This window comes from Crinia signifera, chromosome 7 (genome assembly GCF_055691185.1).
Source record: "Crinia signifera chromosome 7, ASM5569118v1, whole genome shotgun sequence".
NCBI lineage: Eukaryota > Metazoa > Chordata > Amphibia > Anura > Myobatrachidae > Crinia > Crinia signifera.
The window spans coordinates 22589913-22601531 of record NC_139223.1 but is presented as its reverse complement, the minus strand read 5'-3'; the positions used below and the strand labels follow the sequence as shown (position 1 = coordinate 22601531).

At 40.8% G+C, this 11619-nt stretch overlaps 1 protein-coding gene across 1 annotated transcript; it reads left to right on the top strand.

Moving 5' to 3' along the window:
* Positions 1-594: 594 nt before the first annotated feature.
* On the top strand, positions 595-1512 carry LOC146021094 (olfactory receptor 1f45-like). Its single transcript, XM_083154895.1, has one exon. The coding sequence runs from the start codon at positions 595-597 to the stop codon at positions 1510-1512; it is 918 nt and encodes a 305-aa protein (XP_083011021.1).
* Positions 1513-11619: the final 10107 nt, after the last annotated feature.

The following is an 11619-nucleotide window of genomic DNA, read 5'->3' as shown; positions in this document are numbered from 1 at the left end:
GCAGCAGACAGTTTCAGAGAACTTTCTGCTACATGGGGGTGGACTTTTTGTTGTGGTCCTCATAGCAGAAGAAGGGAGCCGGGACCAGCGCGTACTGAAGACTGACAGGTAAAGACTGTGGGGGATGGCGGCGGGGCGGCGGGGTGTAACTATAGCACTGCATCCCCCGGCGCCTGCACATGCACAGCGCCCCCCCCAGCGGTATCGGGGGCTGCGGTGCTATAGTTACGCCACTGCTTGGCACTCAAAGGATTAACTGCACATTCGGAATGTGAAAGTGGTGTTTATTTTCTTGTGATGCCTTGCAAAACTTGACATTGCAGTATATAAAAATAACTTCAAAACATAGCATTTATTGTCAAAGTATTTGTAAAAAATCCCACCACAAGCGTAAAATAAGTCTGATTTTTTTCATGTTAAAAACCTGTTATATACTTACATGTTACATACTTAATTTAAAATAACTACTGATAATGTTTACAAAAGCTCAGAAATATATCACAACTTGACTAACTCAAGAACTAGAGCAAAAGGGAGTAAGCGAGCTATCAAGCTACAAATAAGTGCAAATTTCCAACTCCTGTTTCCTAGAGCATGAAGAAAATGAGACTGAAGAATCAGACATCGGTGGAATATTTCAGCATTCTGACATTTTCTGATAACATAGAAATCAAGACGTTTATTTCTTGTCTTTTTTTCTTAATATATTTTGTCGGGGTGCTGGTGAATTCTTCTATAATCACAGTTATATCCCTGGAACCCCAGTTACATAAACCAATGTATCTATTTATCTGCAATCTGTCTGTTGTAGACATATTATATACAACGGTCACTGTCCCTAAGTTTCTGGACGTGTTACTATCAGGAAATAACATTGTATCTTTTGCACAATGCTTCACACAGTTTTACTTTTACTTCGTAGTGGCCTCTGCGGAGGAGGTTCTGTTATTTATTATGGCGTATGACCGATATGTTGCTATATGTCTTCCCTTACACTATCCCCGCATCATGAGTAAGAGAAATTGTACCCTAATAACTATTGGAATATGGGTATCTGCATATTCTAATGCATTACTGTTTATTATCTCAGTAATACATATGACCTCCTGTCATTCTACTACAATCCACCAGTTCTTCTGTGATGCTAAATCTCTTACTATGACCACCTGCTCTGGCACAGGGCTGCTGTATATAATTGCATTGGAATTTTTGTTCTATGGAATATGTCCATTTATATGTACTTTGGTGTCATACATAAACATTTTCACCATTGTGTTGCGTATTAAATCCAGAGCTGGACGAAGAAAAGCCTTCTCCACCTGCTCATCCCACCTCTTGATCATCACTATGTACTATGCATCAGCTTCATTAACGTTCATGTTACCTGTGTATTCAGATGTTATGGATTTTGTGTTCACCGCATTCTATACAACAATAACACCCATGTTAAATCCTGTTGTATACAGTCTGCAGAACTCTGATGTAAAAGTGGCTCTGAGGAAGTTATTGTAGCAAAGACTCAATATTTAGCACTACAATAATAACAATCTTTGGGAGTTCTCCAAATTCTCCAAATTCTCAAACACAATATGATGCCTCTAAGTATATTTATTTATTATCAGTTTCTTATATAGCGCAGCAGATTCCATTGCGCTTTACATTAGTAGACAGTGATAAAACAAACTGGGTAACAACAGACAGACTTGGAGGTAGGAGGGCCCTGCTGCAAGCTTACAATCTATAGGAGGGAAACACAAGAACAGGCACCAGTAATAGCATAGCAGTCCCGCCAAGTTACAAGTCCAGAAGGGAAGCTATATAATACATAAGTGCCTCAGAGGGTTATGCGTGTAGAACTTAAATATGATAGGCTTGCCTGAAGAGGTGAGTTTTCAGGGAACACTTGAACGTTTAGAGACTAGTGGAGAGTCTTATTGTGTGTGGAATAAGACGCTTATTTCTTGTCTTTTTTTCTTAATATATTTTGTCGGGGTGCTGGTGAATTCTTCTATAATCACAGTCATATTCTTAGGATAGGAGCAGCACGATGAAAGTTCTGTAATAGTGAATGGGAGCTTGTGATCCGTGCAGAAGAGAGATGCATATTTTGTGTAGAGCGGAGTGGTCGAGATGGGAGATATTTTGTGATAAGTAGAGAGATATATGCTGGTGCAGTATGGTTAATAGCTTTATATGCGAGTAGAAGTGTTTTATATTGAATACGGTAAGATACAGTCAACCAATGGAGGGACTGGCAGAGCGGATCAGCAGACGATGAGCATCTTGCAAGGAAGATCAGCCTAGCAGCAGCATTTAAAATGGATTGCAGTGGCGAGAGTCTGTTCTTAGGAAGACCAGTTAGGAGACTATTGCAATAATCAATGCGGGATATAATGAGTGCATGGATAAGAGATTTAGTAGTGTCTTGAGTGAGATACAGTCCTATTTTGGATATGTTTTTTAGATGCATGTAACATGATTTGGAGACAGATTGAATGTGGGGAAGAAAGGACAGTTCAGAGTCGAGGATGACCCCTAAGCAACGAGCTTGTGGGGTAGGGTAGATTGTCGCAATGGAGATATCAGGATAGTAACTGTTCTTTGTTGGCGGGAATATAAGTAATTCCATTTTGGAAATATTGAGTTTGAGATGGTGAGAAGACATCCAAGATGAGATGGCAGAGAGACATTCAGAGACTCGACCCAAAACCACTGGTGACAACTCTGGGGTTGATAGATAGATTCAAGTATCATCTGCATATAAGTGATACTGAAATCCGAAAGAGCTGATTCGTTTGCCAAGAGAGGAAGTATACATTGAGAAAAGCAGAGGACCTAAGACTGAGCCTTGTGGATCTCTGACTGACAGAGGTCAGAGTCAGAGAAGCGAACACGCAAAGAGCGATCAGATAGGTAAGATGTGAACCAGGAAAGGGCTCTATCATTAAGACCTACAGAGTGTAGTGTTTGTAAGAGAAGAGTGTGATCAACCGTGTCAAATGCAGCAGAAAGATCTAGAAGAATAAGTAGTGAGAAATGGCCTTTAGACTTAGCAGTTACCAGATCATTCACCACTTCAGTCAGTGCTGTCTCAGTGGAGTGTTGAGAGCGAAAGCCTGACTGAAGTGGGTCTAATAGGGTGTGAGAGTTAAGAATGTTTGTAGACAAGTCTCTCCAGTACACATTTTTACAAGAAAAGTAAGTATTTTGTAAGTGCACTAACAGTCACAATGTTTATATTTAAGATTTAACTTTTATTTGATTCATTAAAAGGTGAAATATTTAAAATATGAAAAAGATAAAGAAAGAAATATAGTTTAAAATATATCAATGTCCCCTGCTCCCAAAACAAAATTATTGTAGGGTTCTCTTATCCCAATATGCCTCTTGTATGCTTTATATTAGCACTTCTCTCCCTGTTCAATTTAAGGAAGAAGTATTTTGTGCCACAATGTTGCAAGTTTAATTTGCGCTTATGTGAAATGCTGTTGGTAAAGAATAAATAATACCAATATAATTTCTGACAGCCAACCCACACCCCCTGTCAGCCCACAAGATAGAATCTACTGTGACTGATAAATTTGAGTACAGCTGCATCTAGAGATATATATAATAACAAAAAACTGTATCTCTCCCTGCAAAATATTTGACAAAATCGTTCTGCAGGAAAGATGAGATGACAGTTCTGTTTTATTAATCTAATGTGACGAAACTCAACTCTAAACACACACATCAATCTGAGAGAATCAGGAAAGATAGGATCCGATACATAAGGATATATTACAAATAAAACTTGCAACATTGTGGCACAAAATACTTCTTCCTTAAATTGAACAGGGAGAGAAGTGCTAATATAAAGCATACAAGAGGCATATTGGGATAAGAGAACCCTACAATAATTTTGTTTTGGGAGCAGGGGACATTGATATATTTTAAACTATATTTCTTTCTTTATCTTTTTCATATTTTAAATATTTCACCTTTTAATGAATCAAATAAAAGTTAAATCTTAAATATAAACATTGTGACTGTTAGTGCACTTACAAAATACTTACTTTTCTTGTAAAAATGTGTGTCTTTGCTTAAGTAGTAGGTGGCACCTTCTTTTCAAAAATATAGGGGAACTTCCCCAAGAATACTATTATTGGAGGAGAAAGGACAGTCTTACTAATATTAAAGACTGGTGCGGGAATCATCCTTTGTGTTTGTATAAGTCTCTCCAGTAGCTTGGAGAGGCAAGGGAGCTGAGAGATAGGACAATAGTTAGAGAGAGAGTTAGGGTCAGAATTCAGTTTTTTTTAGAATAGGAGAAATCACTGCATGTTTGAGCAGAGAAGGAAAAGTACCAGTAGCATAATAGATAGCAGTTCGGTTTGGAAAAAGCCCAGAATATAGTATTTTAATGACTTGTGCAGGTATAGGATCAAGAGGAGAGGTAGTAGAATAGGAAGATAAGAAGAGTTTGAATACTTCCTTATCATTTGTGGGCTCAAATGAAGAGAAAGTGACAGAGGTTTCAGCAGAGGAAAAAAGTGGATTAGAGGTTGAGCATACCATTTCATATCAGATGTTATCAATCTTGTCCTTAAAGTAGGAGGCAAGTTCTTGTGCACTGACGGTAGCCGGTTGGGGAGGAGGGGGAGGGTACAGAAGATACATAAATGTGTTAAAAAGTCGCTTAGGGTTGGTGGCATGAGAAGAGATGAGATATTGGTAGTGTGTTTGTTTGGCAGTGTCCAAAGCATTGCAGTAGGAGTGGTAGCTAGTCTTATATATGAGGAAGTCAGTCATATTACGAGATTTACGCCATTGGCGTTCTACTTTACGTGACTGATTTCATAGTTGTCTTGTTGTTTTGGAGTGCCACGGTTGGCATCTAAGCCTACGTGGGGTGTAATGGGTAGCTGGAGCCACTTCATCAAGGGCTGTTTCAAGAGTCTGGTAGAGGTGGGAAACAGCAGAGTCAGGAGAGGTTGATGTAGAAATTAGTGAGAGCTGTTGTTGCAGGGAGGTGGAAAGTTGTGGAAAATTAATAGCATTAGTATTTCTGCTGGTTAGAGTAGGCTTGCATGATTTCAGTGTCAATGAGCTTGGGGTAATGGAGGAGGGTGAGAGGGTAATTATTATTATTATTATTATTATTATAATTTTATTTATAAGGCGCCACAAGTGTTTCGCAGCGCCGTACAAAGGAACAATACAGGGAGACAAAGCTTGGTATAACATTGAATAAATAACAAAAATACAGTACAAATAAAGAGCGCCACAGATCAATACACATTACAGCTTAAATATAAGTAGTGAGGACTCAATCAACATACAACTAGAGGCTAGATGCCAATGATGGAGATGAGTATGCGGACAAAGATGGTCACTGAGTGTTGGAGTATAGGAGAGCTGTGAGTGAAATGTGAAGAGAAGTGGGCTTTGACAACAGGAGGGAAGAGGGCCCTGCTCAGAGGAGCTTACAATCTAGTAGGAAGGGGAGACAGACAGATTACAAGAGGTGCACGCGAGTGGGTGGTGGTTAGATAGCAGGATGTAAAAAGGCAAGGGGTCGGAGAACCAGCTGGTTTATGCAGTGGAAGGGTATGCTTTGATGAATAGGTGAGTTTTCAGTGCCCGTTTGAAGCTTTGGAAGGTCGGGGAGAGTCTAATGGAGCGAGGGAGTGCGTTCCACTGATGGGGTGCAGCACGGGCAAAGTCCTGTACTCTAGCATGGGAAGCAGTGATCAGGGTGGAGGAGAGACGACAGTCGTCAGCCGACCGTAGAGGGCGGGAGGGTGTATGAATGGAGATGAGGTTAGAGATATATGGAGCAATGGAATTAGAGATGGCCCTGTATGTGAGTGTGAGGTGTTTGAAGAGGATTCTGTAGGGGAATGGAAGCCAGTGCAGATTTTGTTGAAGGGGAGTGGCAGAATTAGAGCGGCGGGAGAGGAAGATAAGCCTGGCTGCAGCATTGATGACAGATTGGAGAGGAGCCAGTTGGGATTGAGCGAGGCTGGTGAGGAGAACATTGCAGTAGTCGAGCCGTGAGATGACCAGTGAGTGGATGATCAGCTTAGATCAGTAATGAGAGACTGAGCACAGCCTGGTGAAAAAAAGGTCAAGGCAGTGACCTTCCTCGTGAGTAGAGGCATCGGACCACTGGGAGAGGCTGAAGGAGGAGGTTAGATAGAGGAGTTTGGAAACATGCAAAGATGGTGGACTTATAAAATACATTACAATTTTTATAGGCGGCCACCTACAGATATAGAAAAAGGTATTATAGCGATTGCATAAATATTATTTGTCATGCAATCGGTATATACACGTAAATGTTTATATAAAAAACTTGATTTCACATATAAAATTAATCACATTTAAAGGGAAAATATATATATATATATATATATAATAAAAATATATTTTCAAAAAGAATAAAAAATATATATAACAATAAGCTTTGTGACTTATAGCCCCAGGATGGCGAAAACTGTATAGCCAGTCCAGGTATCTAGAATTCTGGACTGATATTATATATTTTGAAGAAAGACTGAACTGAGCGGGTCACTCTTTGAAAAAGCCCTCTGATAGGGCGAAACGCGTTAGAGGTTCACCCAGCATACAGCCTTCAATTAAGGAGGATTTCATCTGCTTGGATTTGGAAAAATCTCCTGCATCTACCATTACCAGCACAAGTTTATTGGGAGAAACTACAGACCAAGCTCTACGTCATTACGTCCACCAAGCTGTTAGGAGAACTCCGGTGAGAAACAGGTGATTCAGCGGCGCAGGTGAGAGCAGCGCCCGCTGTTGGATTCCAACTACGGGTGAGTGAGACGCCAGCTAACAACATCCACGCGGCGTCCTCCCCGACCACCCCGCTCACCGGAGGGACACTCCACAACTAGCGCAGACATCGAAGCGCAGTGTGTGCAGCGAGACGTCCCGCTGCTGGGACAATTATCTACACAGCCCGTGCAGACATCTGAGCGTGATATATGCAGCGAGTTATCCCGCTGCTGGGACAAGTATCCACGCACAACCTGTGCAGGTGAGAGACGCACTGCTGTGCACTTTACTTTTGTCCAAAAGGCATATATCGCCAAGTCATCTAAAGTTACAAGTATATGCATACAAATTATCATACGTATTAATTCATCTTTAATTGGAAAAAGACTGTTTCTTTAACCAAGGACAAAAAAGTTCTATATGGAAAGTGACCCGCTCAGTTCAGTCTTTCTTCAAAATATATAATATCAGTCCAGAATTCTAGATACCTGGACTGGCTATACAGTTTTCGCCATCCTGGGGCTATAAGTCACAAAGCTTATTGTTATATATATTTTTTATTCTTTTTGAAAATATATTTTTATTATATATATATATATATATATATATATATTTTTTTCCCTTTAAATGTGATTAATTTTATATGTGAAATCAAGTTTTTTATATAAACATTTACGTGTATATACCGATTGCATGACAAATAATATTTATGCAATCGCTATAATACCTTTTTCTATATCTGTAGGTGGCCGCCTATAAAAATTGTAATGTATTTTATATGATAAAATCTTTTTTTTATACAAACAAATGAAAATAAATATTCATAAACAGGTAAAGATTGTGTATGTGAAGTGATTTCATCCATGGTGCAAATTATTAAATAAAAAATAAAAAACAGCCAGATACTCCATTTCTCGTTCTTGTAATTATCTTTATATATCTGTCTAGAACCTGTACCCTAAAAAAGTCGGGTGATAAACAGATTGGGTGTATCCACACTGGTACACATGGGAGAACTGCAAGCTAAAATACAGAACAACTAGACTTCAGACCATTATAGGTCAAGTATTTATCATTTGTACAATTGATATCAACTAGCGCCTAATATTCCACTAATTTAGTGGTTTCCCCTTTCTTTTGCGTTATAAAGATGGTGGACTGTCAATAGCAATATTGAAGTCACTCAGGATGATAGGGCAGGCAGAGAAATCTTCTAGAAATTGAGTTTTGGGAAGCCCAGGTGGGCGATAGATAGCAGCCACACGCAGAGAGAAAGGGGAAAAAACCCTAATAGAGTGAACTTCAAATGATGTAAATGTGAGTGAAGGAACTGGTGGTAGAACTGAGTATGTGAAGGCTTGTGACAATAATATACCAACCCCACCTCCTTTACAGTTTCCAGGCCTGGGGGTGTGAGTAAAGTGGAAACCACCATGTGACAGAGCTGCAGGCGAGGCCATGTCTGATTGTGTGAGCCAGGTTTCTGTAATAGCCATTAGGTTGAAGTTGTGAGAGATGAAGAGGTCATGGATGGATGTTAATTTATTGCAAACAGAGTGTGCATTCAATAGGGCACATTTAAGTTGTTTGGTGTGTGGTGGGAGGCATGTGATATTTATGAGGTTAGCTGAATTTCTAGGCTTAAAACCAATTATTATCAGTTAATTTAGTGTGTACAGAGCCCCTACAATGTCTATATATATATATATATATATATATATATATATATATATATATATATATATATTTGTAGAGGGCGGGCTGGCACTCCAACTGTGGGGGAGCAAATACCTGGGTGCCTTCTGGAAACAAATTTGTAGATGGACAAGAGACAGGAAGCGGTACTCCAAGGGCTTTTCAAATAGTGTATTTCAAAAGGTCAGGAACCAACGTTTCGGGGTATCGAATCACCCCTTTGTCAAGGTCTTCACTTGTACCTTGACAAAGGGGTGATTCGATACCCCGAAACGTTGGTTCCTGACCTTTTGAAATACACTATTTGAAAAACCCTTGGAGTGCCGCTGCCTGTCTCTTGTCCATCTATATATATATATATATATATATATATATATATATATATATATATATATATATATATATATATATATATATACTCTCCACATCAGAGATACCACCGATTTTCTCAACATCCTGGCCAGGACACCAACGATTCCTCCGGAGGCTATGCTGGTGACAATGGATGTCACCAGCCTATATACATGCATTCCGCATCAAGAAGGCCTCGACACGATGAGACAATTTCTGAGCATCAATGCAATGACATCCCTTGATCTAGACCTGTATATGGAGCTGCTGAGTCTAACGTTAACTAAAAACTATTTTCTGTTCAATGGGAAATTTTTTCGCCAAAAAACAGGGTGTGCCATGGGAAGTTGTGTATCACCTTCATTCGCGAATGTATTCATGTTCCATCAAGAAAAAGCAATGTTCTTTGAAGACCCCAATATCAGCAGGCACATAATCAGCTTCACAAGATACATAGATGACCTATTTATGATATGGTCAGGTGGTGAACATGAACTTAACGCACTAATACAAAGCATCAATGAGCGACCTTCACTAATCAAACTGACGTCTGCAGCATCCTACACGCATATCAACTATTTGGATGTATTGGTCATGGTCAAAGATGGGAAGATCAGCACAGAAGTGTATCACAAGCCAACTGATCGTAATACGCTTCTTAAGTACAACAGCTTCCATCCTAAACCCTTGAAAAGAGGCCTCCCAAAGTCCCAAATGGTGAGAACGGCCAGGATCACCAGCGAACGGAGCAATTTACCAGCAGCTCTGGATCAGGTTGTCTCTAGATTCGAAGAGAGGGGATACAGAAGACCTAACCTTGAAATACAGAAAGAGGAAGTCTTAGCCATTGAAAGGAAAGACCTATTATTATCTAAAAACAACAGAGAATCCACCACCGCCAGTGAAGACACAGTTCTGCCCTTTGTAACCAAACTAAATGTAGCAAGTGCTGTATTACCTCGAGCCACGAGAGCACTATGGCCCATCGTAAAAACAGACAGTAGCCTCCCCGGATTGAAAACTAAACGACCTATGATGTGCTATACCAAGGGGCGAAGCATTAAAGACATCATAGTCCACAGCGACATTACAGGGTTTGACACTCCAACACCAAAGGATGCCCATTTCCTCAGTCGTCCCCCAGGATGTTACAAATGTTTGGGGTGCACAACGTGCCAGCATATGATTACAGGCCCCAACTTTGTTCACCCTGACAACCAGCAAAAAATTGCCATCAAGCATGTTCTTTCATGCCTTTCGACCCACATCATATATGTCATCGTATGCCCATGCCGGTTAATATACGTGGGCAAAACGATCCGGACGATGCGAGAAAGAATGGCCTTACATCGATCAGCCATAGTGCAAGTACAACAAGGGAAAGGAATAGAACAACCAGTGGCAAAGCATTTCAAGAGCAAGAACCACAAACTTTCAGAACTGAAGCATATGGCAGTGGATCACATCCCAGAAGGATTGAGAAGGGGAGATCGAGCGGGCAAGTTACTGAGATTGGAAGCCCGGTGGATTCACCGCCTAAAATCAGTAAAGCCCAACGGACTCAATGATAGACTACCACTGGCAGTATTCCTGTGACTGTATTTTCCATTGTCCCACACTTTTTTTGTTCCTCCCCCTTCTTTTCGCCCTTTTATTTCTTCCTTCCCCTTTTCTGTTTTCTCCCATTTCTTCCTATTTCTTCCCTGGTCTTTTCACATTAGCCCCATTTTTCCCATCCCCTTTTCTCCCCTCCCTCCTTTCCTGTCCCGCGTCTATCACAGGTTAGGTAGCATACAAATAACTCAACAGGACATGACATACCACAGGGAGTCTCATCCACCGAGGCCACATTTGAGGCCATGCATAGGGTCGGAAGCCACGTGAACCGCGGGTGGCCCTCAGGCCAATTGAGCCTGATTGAGTGTGCTTTTTCTTCTTCTCTGCTACTTCTCACTGTCCCTTTCAATTTTCTTCCATCGGTTGTGCAGTGCACCCATAGAGCCCGAAGTGTTGTGACCCTGGACACAGGTGCCAAATAGGGCGTCTGATTTTGTGCTTTTTCTTCCTCTCCGCTCATCTTTCTGTCCCTTTCAATTTTTTCTGAATGTCTCATATATGGTGTGTAATCCAGACGAATCCAGCCTTTTCCTCCCATTCAATATGACAAAATAGTTGATGGCAGCTGACTTAATACGGATGACCCTGGTAGGGCCACTCGAGAGTGCTTTTTCTTCCTCTCCTCTTTTCTCTTACTATCCCTTTCCATTGTTTCCAAGTGTTATAATATGTATTCTAGACGACCACCGTAGTGTCACGGAGGTAATCTGGGACCCAGAAGGATCCCACACTAACTTCATACCTAGTAGCCCTTATAATAACACAGAGGTGAGGGGTCGAGTATTAGGTAGCCCTCAGTAATATATAGCCCTAAGTTCCATTACATGCAGGGAGCTTTTAATCCCTGACAGCCCCACTGGCACATCTTAAGGCTGCGAGAGACACATATCCCAGGATACAAATTAATGGAGAAATGAGTCTTGGAGCAAACATGGATGATTCAGTACTACAGTCCAAATACTCAGAACCCCCCGGACATACACACTCACCATCACTGTACAGCACACACTGCGAGTACGCAGGTGACACTATTCACCAGTGGATTATACAAGCAGGAGCCACAGTATAATTGGTCCCTGCTTCCTTATCACGGCACTCTATGTCAGATTATTCCCAACACGGCAATTCACAAGAATATTTATACACAGCGCAGTGTGTACACAGCAATTGACACACAGT